This window comes from Lemur catta, chromosome 3 (genome assembly GCF_020740605.2).
Source record: "Lemur catta isolate mLemCat1 chromosome 3, mLemCat1.pri, whole genome shotgun sequence".
Classification (NCBI taxonomy): domain Eukaryota; kingdom Metazoa; phylum Chordata; class Mammalia; order Primates; family Lemuridae; genus Lemur; species Lemur catta.
Window position 1 is genome coordinate 109,184,372 of NC_059130.1, and position 27,368 is coordinate 109,211,739.

General features: G+C 57.3%; 1 protein-coding gene across 1 annotated transcript; it reads left to right on the top strand.

Moving 5' to 3' along the window:
• RUNX3 (RUNX family transcription factor 3) lies at positions 1–27,368 on the top strand. The gene is made up of 5 exons (XM_045545960.1): positions 1–288; positions 2,177–2,333; positions 9,987–10,091; positions 20,464–20,619; positions 24,351–27,368. Exons 1-5 carry the CDS (start codon positions 1–3, stop codon positions 24,899–24,901), a joined length of 1,257 nt encoding a protein of 418 aa, XP_045401916.1. The 3' UTR covers positions 24,902–27,368.

A 27,368-nucleotide genomic window follows, 5' to 3' on the forward strand; every position in this document is an offset into this window, starting at 1 on the left:
ATGCGTATTCCTGTAGACCCGAGCACCAGCCGCCGCTTCACACCTCCCTCCACGGCCTTCCCCTGCGGCGGCGGCGGCGGCGGCGGCAAGATGGGAGAGAACAGCGGCGCGCTGAGCGCGCAGGCGGCCGTGGGGCCCGGCGGGCGCGCCCGGCCAGAGGTGCGCTCGATGGTGGACGTGCTGGCGGACCACGCGGGAGAGCTCGTGCGCACCGACAGCCCCAACTTCCTCTGCTCCGTGCTGCCCTCGCACTGGCGCTGCAACAAGACGCTGCCTGTCGCCTTCAAGGTGAGTGCAGGACCCAGGGCGGGAGGACACGGGCCCTGGGGCTCCCGGCGTCCCAGCTGCAGGAGCCGGGGCCCCGGGAGGAGTGGGGAGGGGACCTGCCCGAGACTCTGCGGCGAGACCGGGCAGCTGGGCCGAGGGCGCTTTCGACCTCGCTGCGTGCTCGGCCCAGGGACCTCGGCGTTCATTCTTGGATGTGCCCCGAACGGATGACTTTTAGGGGGCTGGCCCCCTCCACCTGGGCTTTGGGGAACCCTGCGTAGAGACGTTGATGCAGAAACAAGCGAATGGGGCTTCGCTCGCCCCTGACTCGGATCCCTCGGACACAGCCCTGCGGGCAGCCGAGAACAGGATCCCCGGGACCAGGGCAAGGACGCCGGAGGTGCGGTTCGGAGGGTGCATAGGGCCTACCCTGCCCTGCCAGCACCCCTCCTCCTGTGCCGCTTCAGAAACACTTCCTGCTCACACCCTCCACCTCGGGCTTGGGGCTTGGGGCTTCTGAAATCATACGCGGGGCTGGACTCCAGGCCCGGACCGGGAGCATTGCACCCTATGGTTGCGCCGGAATAGTCTGCATCCGCAATGGCAGGCTGAGATTGGGGTGCCCCCACCCCTGGCAGCCCCCAATCATTCAGAGGATCTTTTTCTCTATGCCAGGGAGTAGGCGACTGTTTCATTTTCATTTTTTTAAGGGGGCAGCGAGATGAAACGAAAACGCCTTGGTTTTCCCCTAAACCTCTCACAGCTGCCGTGAGAAAGGGCAGGGCAGGAAGGGCCGGCGGCAGGGGGGGTGGTGCCCGAGGTGGCTGGAAACAGCGGCCGCTGGCAACTGAGCCGTCCTTGCTCCCATTAAGACGACTCCAAATTGGAAAAAAGCATGAGTGGCTCTTTGAGGTCTCCCGGGTGACATCTTAAAATACCAGTGGGGAAAATCTCCCCGGGAGGGGGGAGGCCCGTGTGACTTTAATCGTCAGATCGGAGCTTTTACTGTCACTTGGAGCTTAAAAGGAGTCTTTGAAATTAAAAGAAGACAGGATGTTGACAGGAAATCTGGCCTTTTTAATCAGACCCCAAACATTTTCTCCTTGAAATTTTTACCATCTGGATCCTTACTCCCTGCACGCGGCAGCCACGTTTAAATGGCTGTGACTCTGTTTAGAGTCTGATTCTTTTTCAAAAGGCATCTGCCTCTCCGTGCTCTTGGGGGTAGGGGGTGGGGAGACGGTATTTAGGGGGACATTCTCACCCCCATCCTGCAATTCCCAGCAGGTGCATCCTCCTGTTATCAAAAGCACCCCCCTCACTTGAAAGGGGTTTCCTGGACGACCCTTCTCAAAACCAGTTTGTTTTGCATTTCGCATTTTCTCTGCATAACGAATTCAGGCTCTGCAGAGGCCAATAAACCGGGCCTGGGCCACATTTCAGGGCCAAATTTCCTACCCCAAACGACTCTTGCATAAATCGAGTGAGGGCAGCAGCCCTCTTATTATTATTGTTGGTATTCTTTTTTTACTTGGGAACTTGGTTGCTAGAAGCATGTTGATTCCTCCTTTACTCAAGCCAAAGACAGGGGAACCACATCCCACATCATAGTGACTGAGCTGATTCACGGCTCTCACTTAGATTCAGTTTAATTGAAAGGATAATTTCTTGGGACATGGCTTAACCAGTTGCTCTAGGATTTTGCCATGAAGGTACGGATTTCATCTGCTTGTTTTTGTTATATTTGGGGGAAGGTCTTTATTGTTTCTAAGCCTCTTCTCCACCCCCCATTTGAGAAATCTGCAGTGCGTCTGGGACCCAGGGGAGCTGCCCTCCCAGCCCCTCCCCTCCTTCCCCTTGCCCCCCTCTGCCTTTCTAAGCGATCCCTCAGCATCCCCCTTGTCCTCAGGTGGTGGCACTGGGGGATGTGCCAGATGGAACAGTGGTGACCGTGATGGCAGGCAACGATGAGAACTACTCTGCCGAACTTCGCAATGCCTCTGCCGTCATGAAGAACCAGGTGGCCAGGTTCAACGACCTTCGTTTTGTGGGCCGCAGTGGGCGAGGTGAGCCGGAGGGAGACCTCGAGAGCCTGACATTGACAATGGCAAAGGTGGGGGGAAGGAAGCTGCGAGAGAGGCCTTGGGGTCCCAGTGGAAGCTCCGGAAACCGGTCTCCCGGTCCAGCTCTGTCTAAAAGAGCCGTTTGTAATCCCTTAGGGTGTTACAGATCTCTGTGAGGGTGTGAGGAAAGTTATGATCTTTTGCCAAGAAAAGCCACATTTTTCTCCCAGTTTCTGGGGTTTACTAACTACTGAAACCTTCCATGCCACCCCTCTTTCCTGATTAAGCAACCCTGGTTGCACAAAAGATGCTGGGAGAAGATCGTGGATGAACAAAAAGGGAGCTTGCAGGTCTTTCAGCAGGCAGCTTGGAGGACCAGTCTGCCGGACCCAAGCACCCAAGCCACTCTCCCCTCAGGGGCAGAATCTCCCCTACACTCTGAGACCACCTCTCCCCAGCTGTGGCCTCCGCAAGGCACAGTTTCCCAAGCCCTTTGAGCCCCAGGTGGTTTAGAATAGAACTAATGCAGTACAGAATGCTGAATGTCGGAAGGCACAGCTTGCAGGCTGCCGTCTCCCATCCTGCAGTCCAGGCTGGTGTGTCACCCTGCCTGCCTGGTCGACCTCGGCAGCAGAAGGAAGGCAGGACCAGGGGCTGTTGAGTGGGAGGCTGCTGGGACCTGAAACCCATCATCGCTTAGCTCCTGGGTGCAGAAGTCCTAGCAACCTTGCCCTGGAGAAATGGAGGCTTAAGGTCCACTGGCCCTTTAAGACCAGCCTGCTGAGAAGTGGCTTCGGGGAGCTGCCCTTCCCAAGCACCAGGCCTGCCTCCAGCTTTGTTAAGAAAGTGAGCCGGGTTCCCTCTGCTGCCCGACTCCACACAGGCTGAAGCGGCTGAAGCAGAATTGTACTTTTCATCACCAATAAACAAGCCCTTCTCAAGGTTTTAGTTCCCTCTGAGCTGCCAGCCCTGCTCCGAAGCGGGCATCTGGGCACCATTTTTTCCTCTCCAGCCATTCAATGTATACATGCAAATGTCAAACATATTTTGACTTTTCAGCATTAATTAAAACCAGGGCATTATTTGCGTGTAATAACTGTTTACTTGTTACTTTTTATGAAACTGAAATAGTTTACATTCTTTCAAACATTTCCTGTTCCTGTTGGCTCCCTTCCCCATGCACAGATTTCTTTCAAACGGTGCCCTTAACTGGTTGCAGGTTGATGGATGGAAAATGTTTGCTTTTATGAATTAAGCTTTCATTGCTGCTCCTAATTAGTCTCCAAGCCCCTTTTGTCATCCCCAATCTCGAAAGCCCTTTGCAACTTAATCCCAGCCCCAGCCCTGAGTGGAGAGTCAGTCATCTCTGGTCGGTGGCAGGCAAGGCTGGTGGCTCTACTGACTTCAGGGCAGTGGCTGTGTCTGCCAGTGCAGGTGTGGGGGACACTGTAGCTGGCATCCCTCATGAGGCAGGCAGAAGGTGATGTTGGTCGGGGAGCCCAGCAAGGCATCAGGAACTTTGTTTATCTTCCCACTCCTTTGCCTGGGAGGGGAGATACAGAAAGAGAAGAGAAGGTGATTCTCTGAGTTACCGAGACCTCGTCTGGCCATTCTGCATCCTGAAAATGATTTTTTTGTGGCTTTTATGCCCACAGACCTGGGCCGCCACCCCCAAGGCCTGCAAGGAGGAAGATGGCTTTCTAGAACATCATTTGGCAGCATGCTCTTATAGCTGGCACAGCCAAAGCTGGGATGGTGGCTGTGGGAGATGCAGGAGGCTGTGTTTATAAACCATTCTCACTTCCATTCTCTCACCAGTCTCAGTGGTCCTGGGAGGGAGGGAGTGGTCTAAATACAAATTCCGATGCCTACGGAACCCTGGATGAAGCATTCTGCCCTCAGAGGCTCATGATCTTTAAGAGCCTGGCTCTAGAATCAGCCAACCTGGGTTTGGGTCCCAGCTCTGCTAGTGTATTGCTGGATGGCATTGAGCAAATGACTTAACCTCTATGTGTCTCAGTTTCCTCATCTGTAAAATGGGGCTAATCATGGTCCCTACCTCATGAGATTTTGAAGGGATTAATGAAGTTGATGCAAGTGTATCAGTTGGTGCATATCGAGAACTGGATGCATATTAGAGATTTTGTTACTTCAAATGCTTGGGAATGGAGGAGGCCTTTGAGGTCCCTTTGAGTGGTGACAGTCACTGATTTTCTGATTACCGTGCGGTTTGGGCGGGGGTGGGGGAAACCCAGAAGGTGTGAACTGCTGAGTGGGAGAGGTGGAGGCGGCTGGCAGGGAGGAAGGAGGGTGCCAGGGTCTGGTGGCATGCAGACACACATCTGTTGTACCCATCCTGCCGACTGGGAAATTCCCACCTGAGAGAACAAGTCAGTGGTTGACACCGACAATCTGGGCCACTTTGGGAGTCAGGACAGGTTGGGGTTTGGGACCCAGAGCCCTTCCCTGGCTCTGTGACTTCTTCCAGGACTAAGAAGGCAGATGGAAACTTCTGCTTGTTTCCTCAATTTTGAGCCTTTGCTTCTGTCTGAATTCCAAGAAGATAGCTTTCCACGAAAGACACACACGGTAACACCACAGGCTGAAATTGTGAACCAAGAACAGGAAGGGAAGGAAAACCAGGTCACTGCTGTCCCCTGCAGTGATTAGGGTCCAGGTTCCCACCCTGCCAGGCACAGCACCCCTTTCTTACAATAAATATTTTTTGTGACGAGCCCTTTACTATCCTATGTTGAAATCAACAGGTAACATAACCTACCTACTTACATCCAGTTTCAAAAGCTTTATAATTCCACAGCTATGATAGAGGAAAAAAGGGAAAGTGGTTTATAATAAAACACCGCTATGAATACATACATGTTGGGGCGAGACGACACAGCAAGGTGGACGGATGCCCGCCAATGCCCGCTACGCAGAAGCCTGGCCGTGGCCACAGCAGACAGAACGGGCAGGGGTCCTCAGAGTCTGAGTGCGGCCCTGCCATCAATGCCATCATTTTCTGAAGTTGTGGACAATTCTTGGCAAAGTTCTGAACACAATTAAAAAAAGAAATAATTGCCTTTTATCTTGGAAAATTCAGTAGACATTAAAAGTGCAAAAAAAAATTTCCTTGTTTTATGTAAAACTGAGTTAGGTTCAGGGCTCAGGATTTTTATGAGGGAGCTTTTGCCTTCCAGCAAGAATGTGCTCTTCACTGCCCTGTCAGTGCTGGACACGTGCATCCTCCCCGCAAACACTGCCCACCTCTGATGCCGGCAGTGGCTGCCCGGCACCATTGACCACGCAGACCACTGACCCCCGAAATGCCCTCTAGCAGGCAGCCGCAGACCTAGGCGAAGATGACAAGTGCATGAGCTCCTGGCCTATCATTAGCTAGTTAAAAAGGAGCCACAATTTGTGGAGAGAGATTTGGGGTGAGGAGTGTGGGTGCAGGCTTAGGGAGACCAGTGCTGGGGGAAGAGACGGGTGGCTTCTTGGCCAATGTGGAGAAAACCCAGAGGTCCCCTGAGACAGACACGTCCCCTCCTTTGCCCAGGCAGCTCCCATGGGTGGGGCTCATCGCATAGGACCCTCTCGGGAGGCTCAGAGGCTTGCCGACGTCACACTGCCGGACCCAGTTGAGCTTGATGATGGGACCAGGGGTTCTGCAGGGCAGTTATTTCCCGGACGTGGATTTCTCCCCCGACCCCCTTGACTAAGGCACCCTTGGAGTGCCTGGATTTGCAATTCCTGGACTCCTGGCCAGTTGCAAGCTTGCCCGGGGTTTCTGCAAGGAGCTGTCCACCTCCTTGGTCTTCTCCGCTTCCTGGTCCTAGAGGCAGAGAGATGGATGGATGAGTTTGTTGCCACCAGGCAGAGAGAGAGCCAGGCAGGGCCAGGGAGAGTTGAGGGGCACTCAGGAAGACAGCTTCCTCCCACCCCTTGTTCCCACGGTCCCTGCCTCCTGGTCTTCCCGACACCTGCCCCTCCCGTGCCCTCCTCCTCTTAGGCACCCCCACCCCTTCAACTTCCAACTCTGACTCCTCTCCCCTCTGCGGGCACCTGGGAGGGATGGTGACAGGCCTGGAAACCGAGGGAAGGAGTGCTGGTGACTTCAGGGGTGGCATATGGTTTGCTACCCATTGAGAGCAGGTCCTTAGTACCAGTGTGGTGGGGCAGGCTCCAGCACATTCTAACCTTCCTGAGCCCTGCTGGCTCCTGTGTGACTTGCTCAACTCACTCCCCCTCCAGGAGCCTCAGTGTTCTCATCTGTAAAATGAGAGCAGTAATTTCTGCTCTTAATTCATTTAATAAATGCTTATTGAGCACCTGCTATGTGCCAGATGCTGTCCTAGGGGCTGGGGACACAGCAGTGAGCAAGACAAAAATTCTGGCCCAGGGAGCTTATGATCTAGTAGAAGGAGGCAAAAGGAGATGCGTAAGTAGAGGCTTGTTAAAGGGAAGGGACACTATGGGGACATTGAAGCCGGTGCAAGGCTGGAGCAGGCAGGGAGTGGAAGGGCCTGTGACCCTTCAGATTGAGCTGCTTAACCTTTTCGTGCCCTGAGGGCTCTTTTGACAGCCTGGTGAAGCCCACACACCTTTCTCAAAATAATGTGGGTTTTTTCTTTAAGGTTTAAGATAAAATACAAAGGATTACAATGGAAACCAATTCTTTTACAACAACTGTTAGCAAAATGTTTTAAAAATTGTGATAAATGTGCTGCCTGTTTAATGTATTAAATGAGAAGATCTAGCAGTGGGTCTAATGATGACTGTGATATCGAAGTTGTGATGAGCATAAAAGATATTTAGAGAAATCTGCGACAACTGTAATGTGATATGTAAACATCTGTGACGTCTCTTGGCGACAAGGTCACAGGTACTGCCACGAATACGGCTGTGGTTTGTTGCCTACGTTCGCTCTTACTTGAGAGAGATGCTAAATTTCAATTAGAGGTTAGGGACAATACAGTTGTCGTTTTTTTCCTATCCCAGGCCTGCTCAGTTCTACAGAGCCAAGTTTAAAACGCCTACTTTAGATGAAGTGACCAGGGAAGGCCTTGCTGGGAAGGTGACTTTTCAGTTGAGACCTGCAGGCACATTGTAGTAAATCGTCAAGTGCTACTGAGGGCACTCAGTGTCCGGAGTGTGCCCACTAGTGCTCTGGGCTGTGCCTAAACTGCCCCTCGGCATGGCACCCACAGGAAGCGATAGAAGGGGCAGAGGCCCAGAGACCCCTGGAGAGTCCCTGCCTGGTTGGAGGGGGAAGGGGTCCCAGAGGGAGGTGACTTCAGAGACAGGGAAGGCAGTATCAGGGAAGGAGGGTCCTGGCAGGCAGGGGTGAGCAGGGAGCCTGAGGCCACCAGCCTGGCATTGCCATAGACTGTTTTGTACTTTCTGTTTGCATTGCAAAGTGCCCCTGAGGCTTTGTTCTTCTGGACCCAGGGCTCCAGGAGCAAGTGCCCTTAGGATTTCTATCCCTGTCTCCAGCTGGCTGGCCCCAGGAAGGTCTTCCAGAGGAGCCCCTCTGTTTCTCAGTTGAAGAGCTCATAGCTCAGGGGCTCTTCAGCTTTAAACGCCCCCTGGCATCTCAGAAGCCCTTGAGTTCTTCTGCGTGGCCCCGGCAGCCTGGCTGGTTTAATTTTGTTCCAGATTCTCCTGTTTATGGAGCTAGAATTTTCACTTGATCACTTGGCCACCAAGTACCCAGCCGTGCAAACAGAACCATAAGATACTGGTCCCCACACTGAGGTCCCTCTCCCACAAGTGACGTGGGGCTCATGAAACCTGCCTTGAGAGATGTCAGGAGGATGCCAGAGGGGTGGACTCAGGCAGCCTCCCTCGGTGCCCATCCTGTGCCAGCCCTGCGGGTACCGTGCACCAGGCCATTGGCCCCTGCCCTCAGGGAGTTCCTGGGACTGTAACTGGGGTCCAGAGGCCAAGGCTGCACAGAGGCGGGAGGGAGGTGAATTCTGGCTTGGGGGATCGTGAAGCTCACCCCCAATCTCACACAGCACATGGCTGTGGGTTACAATGGAAACAGCGTGAGAGGAGGGCTCTCACTAAGGCACCAGGAATATTGGGTTGCTCTTTGAGGACAAATCCTTACCTTATACCGTACCAAACAGTGGAACCCCGGGCACATCAACTAATTAACTGTAGAAAGCAGAGAGCACGCTCTTTGTTGCAAGTGAAGCCTTTATCTGCCTTCGACATGGAGAAAACTGTCTAAACATAAAAATGATAGAAGAACGAGCGCTAGAACTGAAAACGAAAACAGCTCGGGACCAGAAAGTGAAATGAGAAGTCCACTGGCCTGGGAAACTGATCACCACAACTACGACATGGAAAGTGTTCATACACGGCAGGTTTTAAAAGGCACTAAATCCTTAACAGGAAAGTGTAAAAGAGCACAAAGCAATAATTTGTGCTGGATTATGCCGGATAATAACCATATCCAAAGTTTCCCTCTCACTAGTAAGAGAAGAAAGGTGAGCACGGTCAAGAGAGTCTAAAAGATCTCCCATCTTGCTGGACGCAGTCACGCAGGTGATGGCCCTGAGGTGGACATGGCCTCACACCCGGCGTGACGACGACAGAGACCTCTCTGGAGAGTCATCTCGCTCCGAGATCAACACCCAGAAACATGTCCCAATCCTCCGATGCGATGAAATCACAAAGCACTTCTTGGAATCTATTCTAACGATATAAGCAGAGATGCAGACAAAGATTTTTATAAACAGAATGTCATTTTCATTTTATTTTAAATGGTTAAAAAAAAAAGTATTATTTTAAAAGTTCTTTTCCCCCTCTCAGGAATTTTGAATGGAGACTTTGGAGCCAAATGTCTATCTAAAAATAGAACAGGGTTCTGGAAATAACAGTTGTGTCTACAAATGAAATGTCTGCAGCTTCCAAATCAGTGTTTTTCCAGCCCCGGCTGCACACACCAATGAGAAATTAGCAGCGATGTAAATGCAGGGAGTGAGGAGGTGGTTAAATAAAAGATAGGGCTTCCATGAGTTGAAATATTTGCAGCCAGTAAAAGTGAAGTTTATGAAGAAGTTTTAATGACATGGGCTTCTGATGTGATGTTAAATGAAAAATAAAACAGAGTACCAAAATGTACATCTTAGTACCTCTGGACTGTGTAAACACAGGTACCCACACACAGAGGATGGGGCAGAAAGTACCCAGATGGTAACAATGTTTGTCCTCCGGCTAGTGGAACGATGGATGTTTTTTTCTTTCTTTAATATTTTCTGTGTTCTCAAAGTTTTCTACAAAGATCACTAATTACTTTCAGGGAAAAAAATATAGACCCATCTTCGCTCCCCACCCCCAAATCGTGTGGGTCTCTGAATAGAAGGAACAGCACAGAGAAAGACCAAGAAGTAGGGAAGAAATAAGCCAGGGTGACCAGAGCTGGGGGGAGGGGTGACAAAGTTGGTGCCAGACCCCTGGGGGCCTTGAATGCTGACCCCAGCAGCTGGAAGCTCACCTAGAGCCCCATCTTCTTCCCATGTTCAAAGGGGAGAGACCTGCCCTTTCTAGAAAGTCAGGGGCTTCCCAGAGTGGGGTACAGGTAGGAAACCAAGGTGTAGTGAAAGCTCCAGGTGCCAACCTCCTGCCTTTATCTCCCACGCCCCCCAGGGAAGAGCTTCACACTGACCATCACTGTGTTCACCAACCCCACCCAAGTGGCCACCTACCACCGAGCCATCAAGGTGACCGTGGACGGACCCCGGGAGCCCAGACGTAAGTGTCACTGAGCCCCCTGACCCCCTGGGTGGGGCAGGAGGGTCTGGTGGGAGGAGGGCAGTGGTGAGGTCAGACAGGTGGCACTGGGTCCCTGGAGCCCTCTGGGAGATTGCGGTCCTTGGCTCTGGCTCCCCACACTGTGTCCCTGTGGCAAACCTCTAAACCCTCTGGGCTTAGCCCCAGACCGTGGGGGGCTGGGGGCAGAGGGGACGGCAGGACAGCTTGGTAATCCTGCCTTACAGTGGGACCAGCTGAGGCAGTCAGGAGAGGAAGAGGATGGGGAAAGCTTCAGATGTGGTGTTGGGGGGCGGGGCCAGGCTTGCTCTGCCAGAGCCCCTCCTTGGAAACTCTTTTTAAGTCTTAGCACGTGACTTGCTCAAGTCATGCAGAGCCCAAGCACTCTGACCCCAGGGCCCACACAAGCGAGATCAGGGCTGCAAATCTAATCCACAAATATATACTGAGCACCTGCTGTGTGCAGGGCATCCTGACCCATCGGCATGAGTTTGTGTTTAGTTCCTTCTGCCTGCTGAAGGCCCTGGAGTTTGTGGAGTCGGGCTGGGGCAGCGGGAGGGCGGGCCACGGGTCTGTGTTCGCCGAGTGAATGGTGGAAGCAAGGAGCCAGCCAGCCAGCTGCCCAACCCTATCCCAGAGCGCTTGTCTGGACACCCCCACACCCCAAAGCACAGTCAGCCGGGTGTATTGAGAGCTGGCCTGTCCCCTTCTTTCTTTGTAAGCATGACGCTTTGCTTAGAAAACCTTTTCACGCTTATTATTTCATGGGATCCTCGTGACAGCACTACCAAAGGGTCACCCATGTTCCGGTGAGACAGTCTGGGCCTAAGGAAGTTGAGTACTTGGCTGGGACCTCGTGTCCTGCCGGGTGGGGGGAGGTGCCCTAGGCCTCAGTCTTCCAGAGCCAGCCTTTGATGCCGGGCTGTGCAGGCTAGGGGCGGGAGGACATGCCATGTCTGTGAGGAGCACCCAGGCCTGGCCCTGGGCCTGCCCCTCCCTGCTGGGGAGTCGGGTGGGCCTGGCCCCCCACCCACCCAATTCCCGGGCCCGTCACAGCGTCTGGCCACTTGGGAAAGGCTCAGAGCTGGGCCCAGCATCCCCGAAAGTTTCCCTGCAAGCCTCTCAGGGTCACCTCTGCCGGCCTGCCCTGAGCTCCCGCACGCGTACGTCCCCAGGCCTGCGCCGTCAACACCGGCCGGCGCCTGCTCTGGCCAAACTCCTGCCGGCTCCTCCCGGCTGGGGTCTGATGCAGGCAGGCCCACGCTCTTGACTTTGGGCTTTGTGGCCTCACGCAAGTCACGGCTCCTTTTTGGCCTCAGTGTGATCGTCTGTGAACTGGATCTGTGACCCCAGGAGTCTCAAGGTGGTGATGGCTGGGAAGCCCTGTGAGCCATAGGCCACCATGGTGCAGAGAGCAGATTCAGAGCCAGCCTGCCTGGCTGTGGGACCTTGGGCAAGTCACCTCCATGCCTCAGTTTCCTGATCTAAAAAATGGGATTCACATAAGCAGCTACCTGTGGAGCTGGGGACACTGCTCACAACAGCCAGAGAGCACCCAGAGGAGAAATAGGGTAATCTGTAAAGCACTTAGAGGGGTGGGAGGGGTAGCAGGTAATCAGTTACTTTAACCAGGGCTATTATCTGCTGTGTGACCTTGGGCAAATCATTGACTTCTCTGGGCCTCAGCTCCCTCCTCTGTGAAATGGGATGATCCCACCTTGCAGGCCTGGAGATCAGGGTGACACGTGGACAGCCCATGGCCATAGCAGACAGAGGATCCTCATGAGCTAGTGGGTCCGTGGTACACCCCTGCTCCCCCACACTCCCGCCACCTCCCACCACCACAGTGGTCAGTGGTGAACCTCCCTTGGGAGCAGCAGGGTGCTCCCCTAGCAGTAGAGGTGCAAGTGTGAAGTCCCTACTGAAGGAGGTGACAGTCCTGCTCCAGGTCCCCAGGGGCAGGATCAGGATGGACAGGAGCCACAGTTGGGGTGCGGCACTTAGGAGCCTCTCCGAAAAGGAGGGTGCACCTGTTGGCAGAGACAAGTGAGCAGGGGGTCTCAGAGCTTGGTGGGAAGGTCCCCAGGGGCCAGGCAAGCCTGCCATCTCTGAGAGCCCTGCCTGTTCATCCCTGCCCAGCCCAGAGCTGCCCACCCTCCCTGCTGAGGCGTCCGGATGGGCATGGAGGCACAGCCCTGCCTTCGGGAGCCCCAAGTTGAATCCTCTGCCCACTTCTCTCTCCTGGGCCCCCCCAAGCCAGAGATGGCCCTTTCTGGAGTGAGCTGGTGGGGGAGGGGTGCTCAAGACCAGGCAGCTGAGCCCAGAGGGAGCCTTGGCGGCAAGAGGAAGGGACAGAGGCGGGGCCAGGAGACCAGCAGAGGCAGAGGCCAGGCTTGCTGTACCACCTGGGGCAGATGACATCTCACTCCGGGCCCTGGCAGGGGCCAGATCAGTGGTTTTAAAGTGACTTGTTCAAACAAAATCTTAACAGAAGCTCATTTATAAAACAGAGCAGAGGTAGGGAGGGGGCATTTCTCCAGATCCCCCATCCCTGGTACCTGCCTGCTCCTGCCCTTGGCCTGCCCTGCCCTGAGGTCAGGTCTCACCCTAACCCTGGGTTCCAGCCCCAACCTGGCCTCCAAGGTCTGTGACTTCGCACAGATCCTTCCCCTTTCCTGGCTTCAGTGTCCCCAGCTATAAGAAGGAAGAGGCCAGCTCAGTAGCTGCTGGTCACTGAGCTCCCCCTGTGTGTAATGTCAAATTCTCCATTAATTAATCCTCAACAACCCGAGAAGGGGACAGAGGCCAGGGAGGCAACACCTCTCGCCCAGGGCGAACTTCAGTGCACCCTGGGGGCTCCAGCTGAGTGCTCAGGGAGGCGAGGGCCGCTTGGTAGGGCCTTCCTGCCTCCATGTGCTCATCTGTAAACCCGGGATGGTATCAGTGTCTGCTTTGGGGCATCGTTGAGCGGGTTAAATGCGTTTTCAGCTGCCTGGCACAGAGGAAGTGCCCAAACCCTCCTGGATTAGCACCGCCTTTTTGCGCTCCGGGATTTCCTTCCCTGCTCTGCAACCCCCGGCCCGGCCCCGGCCCGTGTGGAGTCCGAGCCTTCTGTGGGGTGGGGAGGGAGCCACGGGCTGGGAGTCTGCTGATCCCTGAAGCCGACTGTGGGTTCTGTGGCTGGGTCGTTCCCCTCTGGTGCCCTGCAGAGCATGCCCGACCTGCAGCCAGGTGGCCAGCTGGGTTTGAAGACTGGCTTGGTGGCTTCCTGCCTGTGTGGCCTTGGTTTCTGAGGTTCTCGATGCTGGTGTCCCTCAGAGTCACTGGGGGCTGGTTAAAAAGCAGGTTGCTGAGCCGGGTCCAGGATTCGGGCAGGAGGTGGTACAGTGCCTGGCGATCCTGGCACTGACCACAGTTTGGGAACAGCTAACCCTGACTTCCAGGCTTAGCAGGTGCTGGTATCTCGAGGGGTAGGACCTGGGCTCTTACTCCTGCCTGAGGCAGAGGAGGATGGTTCTGGAATCTTCCCTGTGGGCCCTTTCCTCCCAAAAATGTACGTGGAATGATTTCAACAAATATTTTCCTGGGCACCTACCCCGTGTTAGGCCCTGTTCCACGTGCTGGAGATGCCACAGTGAACCCCGCCAGATGGGCTCCCGCCTTCTTGGCGCTCACACTCCGGTGGGGGAGAGATGGGGAGCAGTTCTGTTGTTACCACGGCCCTCGAGCCCCACCTGATCTGTGCCGTTAGCCCTCACTGTCCCCACTCACCCCACTCTGGTCAGTCTGGCCACCCTGGCTGGTCTTCAGCTTTGCCAGGTACACTCCTGCCTCAGGGCCTTTGCACTGCTCTTCCTTCTGCCTGGAACTCTCCTGCCATGGCACCCCCAGGTGTGGCCCCCTGTTGCAAGTTGCACATGCACTGCCCTCCTCGCCTCTCCCCTGTCCTTCCTGGCTCTGGTGCCACCCCGAGCATGTACCCCCTTCTACGGTGCTGCACAGTTCAGTAGTGTATGTCATTCATTATTTCGCTCCCCCGCTACTGTATGTACGGAGCAGGGTTCTTTTCTCTCTTTTGCCAGGCACTGGTCTAGACCCCAGATACAGGCAGGAGCCCTTAATAGGGGCTTGATAAATATTTGATGAATAAACAAAGTGAGCAGATAATTAGTTAATTTCAGGTAGCGTGAAGCCTTGTGAAGAAAAACAAAGCTGGGAGGAGGGGTGGAGAGTGCAGGGCATGGGACATGGGGAAGGGTGCCCTGAAGAGGTGACCTCTGGGCAGAGAGGCCTGCAGGAAGTGAGCAGACAGCAAAGTGTGGCTGCGGGGGCCTTAGCGTGGGCAGTAGAAGGGACCCTCAGCCCACAGCTGGGCCTTGGAGGGTCCTAAAGTTGCCAGTTTCTTCCCCGGCTCCAGGAGGAAGCCAGAGGGAGGGACGCGGAGGGATGGATGCCTGGGCTGAGCAGGGGCAGCCGCCCCCAGCCCACGGCTCCCAAGACCCCCACAACCCCAGTAGTGGCCCCTGTGCTGGGACCGGCCTAGGGGAGCCGGGGGAGTCTGCCTGGCAGGAGGGAAGGGGTTAACCACAGACCTCCCGGGTTCCCCTAATCAACCCCAGGCTGCTGGAAGCCCCACTCACAGCCTCCCTGCCCGCTGGCCCCCAGCCAGCCCGTTTCCCTGCCCAGCCACCGACCCAGCTTTCATCTGCTCACAGGGGGCCGATTCACGGCAGACCACCCTGGGCCAGCACCCGCCTGCGATTCCGCGAGGTTGTTAAGAGTCGGGTGTAAATCTCCTGACAGGCCGCAGAGCCGGCCTCAGGCCCGGCGCCCCGCCCCACGGCTGGGCAGACAGTGGCTGCTGTGTCTGGGCCGTGGCCACACCAGGCGGCCAGGGAGCCTGCCGAGTGGCTTCAGACGGCCAAGAGCCTGGTGATCCAGGCCTGCGTTGTCCTGGCAGACAAGTGTCCCGTGGCCCTGCCCACCTCTGCTTCTCCCTGCATCCTGCTCCCCTCCCACCTGGTTGGGGCTGGAGGCTGAGCTGGCCTCTTGCCAGCCAGACCTGGTGTCCAGGTGACCCTGTCCTCTCTTAGAGGTCTTGGGGAAGCTGAGCTCCGCAGAGCATGCTAACCATTCCAGGCTTGAATCTCAGGGTTGCCTCTCACTGTGTGACCTTGGCCCCCTGTCTCCACGTTTCCATCTGTAAAATGGGGGTGATGGTAACAGCTTCTCAGAGCGTCGTGACCCTTGGAGATGGTGTGTGTGGCCCACCTGGCGCAGTGCCTGGCACATCCCCCTGTCAAAATGATGGCCACTCCTGTCACAGGGGCGCCTGTCAGGCCAGCGTGGAGACGGGCGTGGCCCTGATGGCCTCTCCTTCCCTCAGAAGCACCAGGTGCCTGGGGTGGTGATGAGGGATGCCCGAGGGACGGTGGTGGAGCCCCCACCCCGGAACCCAGCCCTGGTCCTCTAGCTCCTGCATGGTGTGACCCTGGGTGAGTCACCAGCCTGGCTGGGTCCTGGCCTTCCTGCCCCCCACTTTGGCCCTTGTCACGTACCTGTGAGGTTGGGCACCCCCACCGTATCGATGCATTGCAGGAGTTGTTTGCCAGGAGTAGATGCCAAGTCAGGACTTGAACCCAGAACGCCTTCCTCGAAGGCCAAGGCCTAGTGGGCTACTTAATTCTCGAAGCCTGTCCTCACCGTTAGCAGTTAGGGTGAGTGGTTCATGTTTTACAGGTGAGGCAGCAGAGGCGCAGAGGGGGAGAGTGGCTTGCCAAGACCACTGGTGGATGAGAGCCATCTGGTATGGGCCTGGGGCCACTGGGCCCTTGGGAGGGGCAGGCTGGGATCTACATTACCGTAAGTGAGGGCCATGGACACTAATCAAGTCCGTGCAGGAGCTGATGTGAGCCCAGCTGCTGAGACTGACAGCAGCCCAAGCCAGGCCCCCAGGCCAACGTGGGCCCTTCCCGGGGGTTCTCCACCTTCCCCTTTTAAAAACATGTGGTCTCCCTCTAGCTTATCGGCACTCCTAGGGTTAGACACTGTGATAACCACTTTACACGTATGGAAACTGAGACCCAGAGGAGCAGAGGGATGTGGTGGATTAGAGCAGGGTATGAATGGAGACTTGGACTCTCAACCCTGAGCTTCAGAGCAGGGCAGTGGTGGAGTCCACTGAGACCCTCTCATCTTCTTCTCCCCAGGGCCCATCTTCCTGTGCCCGGGCCTCAGCTGGGCCCTCACACCTGTTGTGGAGCCCCTGATGGTCAAAACCCAGTCCTTTCCTGAGAGATGGGCTCCAGGGAGAGCAGGTGGCCAGGTGCCTTCTGTGTGTCCTTGAGTCTCAGTTTTGTCACCTATACAATGGGGACAGGAGTAGACCTGCCTCAGGGGGATGTTGCAGGGTGAAACAAGGCAGTGCACGTCAGCTGTGTAGACACTGCTGTGGAAGAAGCGCTCAGAGAGTGTCGGCTGCTGTTTTTGTGATTCATGCTCCTGCCAACCGCTGCTTTCAGGGCGGTCTTGGCCTGCAGAGGGGCCCCGGGGCTCCGTGGCCGGAGAAAGGAGGCTTCCTAGAGGAAGGGCTGTTGGGGTGGGCCCCAAAGGACAGGAGAGGATTTCTAGCAGAGGCTGTCCTGAGCTGAGGCTCTGAAATACGAGGGGTAGAGAACATTCGAGAAACTCTGCCAACAGCAGCAGCAGGAAGAGGTGGTGCTGGGTGGGTGCCGGGGCAAGAGGCCCTGCCTTCTTGCCTTTTGGGGCCATCTGACCAGCAGTTGATCCTTTTAATCTTAAGTCAGGGACTTTGAGAGGGAGGAGACCTCAGTGAGCAGGCTGTGCAGAGGGGAAACTGAGGCACAGAGCACATCAGGGCCTGGCCCCAGATGAACAAGTACATCAGGGCCAGAGCCCTCCCCACCAAGCCCTCCCTCTGGCAGCCAAATGAAAGAGGCCTTTCTGAGGCCCATCTTCTTTCCTCGGGCGAAGGCACTTCCGTCCTGCTCCCAGTGTGAGGGCCCCGGCCCCGTGGCTCTGAGACTCCCTGGCTCCCTGGCCACACGGGCTGCCCCTGCCCCTCCCTGGCAGTGGTTCCAACGTTCCACAGCAGCAAGGAGGCGATTCCCGAGCTGCTGCTGAACTCCCCGCTTCCAGGAAGCCTGCCCTGCGGGGAGGCAAGACAGCATGTGTGGGGACATGTGCTCTGCGGCCCAATGACCTGATCCACAGCCTGGGACCAGCCACTTAGTGTAGATTTCATCTCAAAGCCTCAGTGGCCACATCTGAACGATGGGAGCGAAAAGGAAAGTGTCAGGAAAAGAGCCCTGGACTTGGAGTCAAGGGATCTGGGTGCAAGTGCTGGCCCTGCCGTCCAGGCTCTGTGATCCAGACGTGACGTCACCACCCTGGCCTCAGTGCCTTGGTCTCTAACACGGGCTGGTACTCCTGCCTCCCTTGGCCACAAGCAGGGGTAGAAGTGACAGTTATGATGGCAGTGACCCATGTGAGTGGAGAGCATCCACAGACCTTACTAGCCCAGCACCTCAACCCACGAGGGCAGCATGACGGGGACACTGCAGCGTGGGTGTTGGGAAGGGAGTGTGACTTGAGCAAGGCCAACAGGCTGCAAGCGGCAGGGCCCGTCCTCGAACCCAGGCTGGCTGTGAACCCCGCCCTCTTTCCGCGGGAGTAACTGTAAACACTCTTAGTACATGGTGTGACTCAGAAACGGGGGACTTTATTCACCAGTGACGAAAATAACAAGGTCTGAGGTTTTGCACCAGCATCTGTGTAGCCCTATTGGCTCACTTCAAGCTTGTGGTTGACTAAGACACCCAGATCCTTTGCACCCAAGCTGCCGTCAGGTCAGTCTGTGGTCTCCACGTCCATCCGGTAGGCTTCCTGCCTGTTGAGATTGTTCTGAATTCACGCGACCACTAGCTCATCGACACATCCCTGTCATTTCCAGTGGCCTTAGCAGCGTGGGCAACAACATTTTCTCCAAGGCCTGTTAGGGCTGAGGACTGAGCCTGGCGTTGGAAGCTCTGCCACCTTGGGCCCACCCCCATCAGGGTACCAGGTGGGAGCCCTTCTATAAGGCCACCTCTCCAGTCTGCCCCAGTCCCCACCCATCCCACTTGCCTAGTCTATGTGACATGCCCAGCCCCCATATCCAAGTTTGCGCCCCCAGCCAGTGTTTCCCCTTTGTTGCCAAGGGTCCTAGGAAGCGGCAGTGGGGGCCTGGCCAGAGGCCAGACGGTCTCATTCCTATGCCAAGTGTCATAGGTTCTTGGCCTGGGGCTTCGCTGGAGGAGGAGGCAGGGCTCCTTGGTTCTGGGTGACTTGCCGAGCCCACCGTGGCCCCCAGGACTCCCGGCTTCATTTCTGAGGCCCTCAGATGCCCATTTGAGCTTGTGGCAGGAGCTCAGGGGTCTACGAGTACCAGAATCCATCGTGTTCCCATTTTCAAAATCAGAAATCAAGTCCATTCTGAGGCCCCTGGTGCTGGGCCCTGATGCCCAGCAGTGGTCAACAGTCATTTCCCACGTTAACGTTGCCCCAGGAATCACTTGTCCAGGCCCCAGCAAGGACAGTGAGGATGTCTTCTCTCCTTGTCAATCTAGAAAATTCCACCTGTCACTGCAGGCCAAAGGACTCAGGCAGACCTTCTCCTCCCCCTTAGCCCTTCCCTGCATTTCTTTCCTAAAGGGGCCCAGGTCCAGGAAATCCCCCGTGTCTGCCTCGCTGGGTGTCCTCGGGCAAGGCTTCCTGCCCCTCTGGGGTGCAGTCGGAGTTCTCTTATGTGTAAGAGAGGATCGGGCCCCCCGTCCCCCTGGCAGTCTCCCTCGGGGTCGTGTGAGGCAGCAAGGCCAGCGGCTTGGACAGTGTTATGCTGATCAGAGCCCCGGAACGTGAAGCCCCGGAGAGACCCGAACACAAGGAGGCGTGAACAGGAACGTTCGGGGAGAATTGCACGTAAGGGAACAGAAGAGGAAATTTGGAAACGACCTAAGTGTCTGTAGAAGGGAACAGTGGAGGGAACTGCGCCTCCAGTGGACGTGACAAGCAAGAAGGAGGGACGTCCAATGGCGCGGCGTGTAGTCCTCGTCACTCTTGTGGAGCCCTCATTGCCAGGGCGCGCCCCCAGGGTTTTACGGGAACTCTGTTATTTCCGTGAGGCTGGGTTACTCTCCCCATTATACAGACAGGGAAACTGAGGTTGAGCTCCAAAGAGCGCTACAAAAAGCAAGTTACAGAATGACACGCCCAGGCTGAGACCATTCGAGAAAGTTCCATGAGAAACTTGCTCTGTGCTTTCCTTGCATGGAAAGCCAAAAAAAGGCTGGGGAGAAAAACCTGCAAGCTGGTCACGGTGGGGACTTCTGGAGAGGGGCTTGGGGTGGGTCAGGAGCCTTGTCTGTAACTCGTTTAGTTTTGTAAATATCCATGTGTTGCTTGTGAAATGTAAAATGAGTGATTGAAGAAGTGTGTGTGCCTGTATGGCAGGAGCGGTCCCTGCACATCTGATGTCACTCAAGAAGCGTCCCCTTGGCCTCAGCAGGCTGCAGGAGGGCAGGGCCAGGCCACCTTGACCCTGCTGGCACCTCTGGGGCCTGGGAGGTGACGCTTGGGCCTCTTCCTGTGCGGGCTGTGGCAGGGGGCAGTGGGAAATGCGAGCAGTTTTCTCCACGTGTGACGCCCCACGCCAGGTGCACTGGTCTAGCCCCTCACTCAAGTGCCTGCGCCCCTGCCCAGCATCCTGGTGGGTCTCCTTCTGCCTGGGGCTCGGAGCAGGGAAGGCGGGTCCCGGGGATCACCGGGTGGTCAGGCCTAGAGCGTCCTGGGGCCTCCTCCGCTTGTTCTTCGGACGCGTGCGGGAGGCACAGGGGCAGCCGCACTCCCCGGTTCTCTCCCTGCCTCCCTCGGGACCATGCTTCAGCCAGTCTCCCATGCCTGTTGCCTCAGTTTCCTCTTCTCCTGAACAGTGTGTTGTAACGGTTTAGGTCACAGGCTTTGATTTGAACCCTCAGTTTGAATCTTGACTCCACAACTTACTGGCTTTGTGACCTGGAGCCCCCACCTGGACCCCCCAGCCCCTCCCGCCTAAGAATGGTTGTTCCTGCTGATGCAGACGGGCGAGACCATGGCAGCCCTGGGTGGCACATAACGGCCATGCTTTGTTCAGAAAGTCTTTTGAGAACCTCAGAAAAGAGGCTGGTAGTGACCTCAGGGATCTCCCTGCTGAGGCCTAAGGTTAGATCTCAGGAAGGACTTCCCAGCAGAGTGAGGCATTTCTGTCTCCCCTAAGACCCTGGGAACCAGCGGCTGATGGCCTCCCCGTGCTCTGCAGGGCACCGGCAGAAGCTGGAGGACCAGACCAAGGCGTTCCCCGACCGCTTCGGGGACCTGGAGCGGGTCCGCATGCGAGTGACACCGAGCACGCCCAGCCCCCGCGGCTCTCTCAGCACCACGAGCCACTTCAGCCAGGCCCAGACCCCGATCCAAGGTACGGCGCGGCAGGGGCTGCGGGGCGGCGGGTGGGTGGGCACAGAGGTGGAAGGGGGACCTGGACGGGGTCCATCTGCCCCAAACCAAGAGCCCATCCGGAGGTCAGGCACTGCACCGCTTGATTTCTAGAGGAGGCAGCTGGTGCTCATTGGCCCCTACAGCTGTTTCCCGAGGGCCTGCTCCACACTGCCTTCATTCATTCACTCGCTGCATTCTTTCATTCACCTGCTGCCATGTGCCCGTGCCTGGCCCCAGGGATCACCATGAGCAGACACAGCCCTGCCCTCCAGGAGCACACGGCCCCCTGGGGCAGTGGGGTTAATCCCATAGTTCCCCTATTAAAATCAGGGCATGTCCCAGGAGCTGTGACAGGCACACCCTGCTGTGCCCCGCCCCACCTCAGCTTTCTCATCTGTGAGTGGGGTGGTGGTGGATGCCTCTGCCTGGGGCTGGAGTGACCTTACTGCACTCAAACACACCTTATAAACCGTAAAGTGACGTTCCCGCCCTGGAGAGGCACCCGGCATTGCCTGGGAAAGGTCTCCCTCCTCCCCTGCCCGGAGACTCCTCCCAAACAGGGAGGCGCTGAGGTGGGTCGTGAGGACTGAGACTGGGCCTCTGTCCCCGTTGCCTAGATGGATACAGCACCTGCCTGCCCTGCCTCCACCCTGCCGCTGGAGGAGAGGAGGTTGGTCTGTTTGGGGCTGTGGCGTACCCACTTCTTCCCTTGCTGCATCCTGTGTGGCCCTCTGCCTGCCGGCCTCCCCAGGCCTGTCCCTTTTGGGGTGAGAGGAAGGGTCCTCAATAACCAGAGTAGGGAAGGAGCGTGAACTTCGCAGTCAGGGGGACTTCGCTGGGAATTTAGGCTCTGCCAGGCATTGACGGTGTGATCTTAGGCAAGCCGCTCAAACTCTGAGCCTCAGTTTTCCCATCTATAAAGTGGGGAGAAGGAGACCCCTCCCACGGAGGGGTGTCCTCAGGCCCAAGCTTGGGGAGTCAATCTCACAGGCCCTCCCTCCCTCCCTCTGCCTTCAGAACACCCCGCCACCACTGCCCTGGGTGCTTGTTAACAGCTTGACTCCCCCCCCCAGCTTTGGTTACCAGCAAGCAGTGCGGAGACCCCAGCTCCTCCCATGCCCCGGCCCAGCCCCTGCTGCAGCCGCCCACAATGGGGGCTTCTCACAGCTCAAAGGGCTCATTCAGCCACTACACAGCAGCTGGGGCAATTTGGAGAAGAAAATAAACATTTCCTTCCACTGTTGGGATTGGCTGCCCGACAGTGGCCCGGCCAGCTCGGGTTTCCCGGCCTGCGAGGCTGCACAGTGGGGTGGGGGTGCAGGAGCCTGGAGGAAGCGGCTGGGGCATCTGGGGGAGTGCTGAGGGCAGGTACTTCCCCCACCACCCTGGAGGAGGGCTGGTGGCCTTAAGGGAGGAGGCTGGAGCGGATGGTGACAGGTCCAGGCAGGCCCAGCCCGGAGCCCCTGAGGGCTCTGAGGGACACACACACTAGGCCCAGGCCCATGGCTACAGGGTCTGTGTTCCCTGGGCCACTGTCCTGCTGTTGCATCCTGGGGTCTCTGTTTTGGGTTCCTTTGTCTTGAGAATGGGGCTCCTGTCATGTAAGCAGCACCCACTGCCACTCTGCTCTGCGTGGGGCTGTCAGCCTCGTACTTGGCTATGCTTGCTTGGGGTGCCGCCGGGCTTTCCCCCCTGGGGCTCCTAGACAAGGACAGGCAGCCAGGCACCTCTGACACCCTGGGCTTTAAGGCAGTGCTGGCCAGCCAAATGACCTGTTAGAGAGGGCACCAGATGTTCTAGAAGGCCCCAGCCACCTGGACTCCCATCCCCACATCCCCCTTCCTTGAGCTGGAAGCATCGCTCTGTTCTAATCCATGCCCAGGGCCAGAGCCTGCTGGTGAGGGACACACCCCAGCTGACTTGGGAAGAAGGACCCCAAAGCCCTGAGAAGTCCCAAGTCCCACCTGAGGTCACATAGCACCTCAGGCAGAGCCGAGGAGTCAGGAGGCCTGAGGACGCCCACAGCTCTCCATCCTCAGCCAAGCCTCCATCACGGCAGGCAGTGCCCACCCCGGGCTGGCAGCAGCCTTGCTGGGCCAGGGAACAGAGGATGGTCTCCTCCTGGGTCCTCCCCTGGCCCTTACCCTTTGAAGGGTGAGATAGAGGGTTGGGCCCAGTCACCTCTGGACCACTGCTGGGGGCTCATCCACCCCCCCACTGCTGCCAGGATGCAAGGAAGGCCCAGGCTCAGGGCCTTGTCTTTGCAGGCCCCTGAATGTGCCAGTTCTCTTGGGTTCCCGGAGCAAGTGGCATTGTAGCTGCTGCAGCAGTGCTTAGCTGCCCTGGGCCCCGTCTCTGTGCCCAGCTCCATTCTAAGGAGTTTATGTGTGTTAACTGAATCCTTATGAACTGTTATTGTCCTCATTTTTTAATATGGGGAAGCCAGTGCACAGAGAGGTTAAGTGACTTGGCCAAGGTCACATAGCTAGTAAGTGTCAAAGCCAGGATAACTGTCTAGCCCCAGAAGCCACTCAGTTAACCTCAATTCTGTGCTGCCTCAGAGGTGGGACAGCTACCTATTAGGCATGTGCTGGGGCTCAGCACCGGAGACCCTAGGATTTTGTTGCAGGTCCAATGTGCTTTGTGACTCGTGGGCAAGGGCCTCGCCCTGTCTGGGCCTCAGTTTTCCCATCAAGGGGCTTAGCTCAACCCCAAACCCTCTTTGAATGCTGGGGGGGGGGGTCTGTGATTGCAAGGCGGGGGCGAGGCTGGAACGCTTTGTCTTAGAGCCCACTGGGAAGCCAAACCCCTGAGGGGGCCAGGGCAGAGGCTGGCTGGACACTGTGTCTCTGTGACCAGCACGGGTCTGGGCCCCCCAGCCCCTCTGGCTACAGTCTCCCTTTGCTGTCGAGACAGGTGAGTGTGGCACTTGGTCACTGTGCGGCCAATGGTCAGCTCCAGGCTGCAAGGCAGCCTTGGAGACAGGCCCAGGGCGAGGAGGCGGGCAGGTGGCAGAGCCGCCATGAACCCAGCACCCACACCTGGGAACCTGGGACATCCACAGGTGTGAGCACCTGGGCCCTCCCCAAGCTGCCCCTGGGCAGGAGTATGCGCACACATTCACACTCGCACACGCGTGGCCCCAGCAGGGAGGCCTCACGACGAGTTCCATTTCTTTTTGTGCCGCAGAAGGAGAATCAGTCTTGCTTTCTCTCTGCCTCAGTTTCCTTATCTTCAAAAGCAAGGTTCAGCCCCCAGTCTCACAGGGCCATTGGGGACCGTCTTCACACCCGTGGTCTTGCCAGCTGCTAACAGTGGGGAGGGGGGCGGGGGGAAGAGGAACCTGCCCGGAGGAGGCTGCTGGGGCCTGTGTGGACTCTGTCCCCAGCCCTGCCTTCGCCCTAGGCCTCTCTGCTGCGGGGCTGGGAAGGAGGATTGAAGGAGGAGAAGGAAAGCCTCCTCCTCCTCCTCTGCTCCGGCCCGGGGGGGCTCCCAGGCAGTCTCTGGCCCAGGGTGCTGCTTCCGGGTGGGGCTGTGGCAGGAGGCATGGCAGGCTCTGGCCCTGAGCAGCCCAGGGCAGGGAGGGCAGAGCCGGATCTAGAGCCAGGGATCCCCAAATGGGCCTTGTGAACCAGGCCCCGGGGTCAGCCTTCAGGAAGTCCCCTGGGGTCATCTAGGCTGCCACTGACCCGCCTCCTTGCTGTCCTGCAGGTACCTTGGACCTGAACCCATTCTCCGACCCCCGCCAGTTTGACCGCTCCTTCTCAGCACTGCCGCCGGCCCTCACGGAGAGCCGCTTCCCTGACCCCAGGATGCACTACCCGGGGGCCATGTCTGCGGCCTTCCCCTACAGCGCCACGCCCTCGGGCACAAGCATCAGCAGCCTCAGCGTGGCGGGCATGCCGGCCACCAGCCGCTTCCACCACACCTACCTCCCGCCGCCCTACCCCGGGGCCCCGCAGAACCAGAGCGGCCCCTTCCAGGCCAACCCGTCCCCCTACCACCTCTACTACGGCGCGTCCTCGGGCTCCTACCAGTTCTCCATGGTGGCTGGCAGCAGCAGCAGCGGGGGCGACCGCTCGCCCACCCGCATGCTGGCCTCCTGCTCCAGCAACGCCGCCTCCGTCGCCGCCGGCAACCTCATGAACCCCGGCCTGGGCGGCCAGAGCGACGGCGTGGAGGCCGATGGCAGCCACAGCAACTCGCCCACGGCCTTGAGCACGCCGGGCCGCATGGACGAGGCCGTGTGGCGGCCCTACTGACCGCCCCGGGACTCCTCCCGCTGGAGGCGGGGGCGCCAACAGCCTTCCTGACCAGCGACTGGCCCAGCTCCGAGGCTCTGGGCAGCAGTGGGACCTGTGCTCCAGGGCCGTCACGGTCCCAAGGTCCAGCGCTGGAGTGCGGCTCCAAGTGCGTCTGTCCAGCCACACCTTTGTACAGAGGGGCAGGGACCTCCCCGGGACACTGCCCCCAGCCCAGATCCTAGTCATCTCAGTCCACACCCCTGTGGGAGATTAGCCTCCCCTGCCACCTCCCCAGAGCGACCTCGCTGTGTCCAGCTATGCCCAGTGCTGTCACGGGGCCAGGTCTCCTGGGACAGCGGCCGTCTCTGTTCCAGAGAGAGGCAGCGTTTGCCCCCAGGAGAAGCCACAGGGCCCCGCGCCCTCCTCAGAGCCCCCGCGCCCTGTGGCCCCGGCCCTCCCTCTGCATTTACACAAGTCCAGTCAGAACTGGAAAGTCCCCACCTGAGACGGTTCCCCTCAGTGTACAGGTGGGGCAGGACCCAGGACCCGGCTGGCACAGCTGGGAGGAGAACGAACCCAAGCCAGTGTCCCGCCCCGGCCCTGCTTCCCCACACTTCTGAACAGCTGGCTCTGTCCCTGCTCCGTGGGTCCCAGGCCTCAGAGCAGATGGTCCAGTCTGTGGCAGCAGGTCCCCAGAGCCAGGGAAGGCGCCTGCAGACCGGCCCTCCATGCACTTTCCCGGCCCACGGCATTCGCCTTCTGCTCCTGGTGGGGGCGGGGGGGCCCCCTTTTCCTTAGGCTCGTCTCATAATTTTCATTTTTGGAGAGAACACGGTGCCCAGATAGGTCCTAACAAAAGGCATTGAGGTGAGGGGTCATTGGGTCACACGTCAGCGTCCCTGTCCCACCGAGGTTCAGCCAGGCTGTGCCCCTGCCCCCCAGGCCCCAGGGAAGATCCAGCACATCTTCCAACTCCTGACACGCAGCTGTCTTTGTTTTTGTGCTCCAAAACTAACAGTCTTGCACAAAACCAGTTTTTAAAACTGATTTTAGGGGGAAAAAAGCTTCGGTCAAACATCTTCAAACACAAGGTCTCTTACAGGCAAAGCCCTGTGATTGGGAACATCCTGCCCCCAGCTGCCTTCTGAGGGTGTGGGATTGTTAGGATCTCAGTACTCCCCAAGAGGTGACATCCCACCAGCCCCCACGGCAGGTGACCCTGGAGGAGCCCAAGGGAAATGCTGGTGAGACGCTGGACTCTCACCTGTGGCTCTTGGACATTTGTCCTGGTAGGGCAGGTGGGGGGTGGGGAGCGCTGGCTGCGGGGTGGCAGGACGGAGCCGGGAGGGTCTCTCCAGCCTCAGCTTAGCCCCCCACGCTCTGAGGGGGAGCATCGCCCCGAAAGCACAGGCCTTGCTCAAGGGCCCGGGCTACATCGATTCTCATGTCAGAGTTCTTTAGTTCTAGAAAGGCTTAATTGGAAAAGGACGAGAAAACTCTTGTAAGGTTAGACAGCATGTGGTTTTTGGTAATTGTTCTGCCACATCCTCTGTGGATGTGGAAATCTCCCTTAACAAAAAATGCTCCTTAGTGGTTGCCTCTGTCGGAGCCCTGCCGTGCTGCCCCCAGCCTGTAACAGCCAGATCCACATGCTGGATACACACTTCGGCAGGTTTAGAAAGTCCTTCTGGTGATCCTCTTCAAATCCCTCCTGCTGTAGTTTCTCTTGTCCTACCCGCACTGGAAAAAGCAGTCTCCATCTCTTCAAAACAGCTGCTGGCTGTGTCCTGCTGACTCTCAACACGCAGGGGCCTCCCCTCCCCTTCTCAGGAAGCAGCTATGAAGCCGTTGACCTTGTACCTGCTTCACTCCTGTTCCCTGTGGTTGTCGACTGGCTCCAGGCCAGCGTGGAGGCACCTTCGGGTTCCCAGTGCCCAGCACTTTGTGGCCCCAGCCTAGATTACTCTCCCTTCCTGAGCCCCAAGCCCTGGTGGGGGCAGGGACAGGAAATAAACTGACCTCCGCTCCTCCTACCCCACTCCCCATCCTCTGACCCAAAGAGATGGCTGCCACATGGAGTCTGTTTTTAAGGCCCCTAGCGGGTGCAGACAGCCTGGGCTGGTAAAAGTGGGTCCTTATTTACACGGCTGCTTTGAAATTGTCCTAGGCAAACACACTGATGGGGAGAGCAAGGAAGGGACGGAGTTGTGATCCGGTTAAGGCAGCCCTGTCAGTGGTGGGTGCAGCCCCTTTGTGACTATCGTCATGCTGAGGAGTTACTACCTGCTACACTCATACCTTCCAGAAAGCCATCCCGGGGCTGGGAAGAGGGTGGGGAGGGGTGGAAACTGCTTTGCACTATCATTTGCTTGGTGTGTTTGTTTTTAATGCACAACTTGCTTGTACAGTAAACTAACTGTCTTCTGTACTATTTAACTGTAAAATGGAATTTTGACTGATTTGTTACAATAATATGACTCTGAGA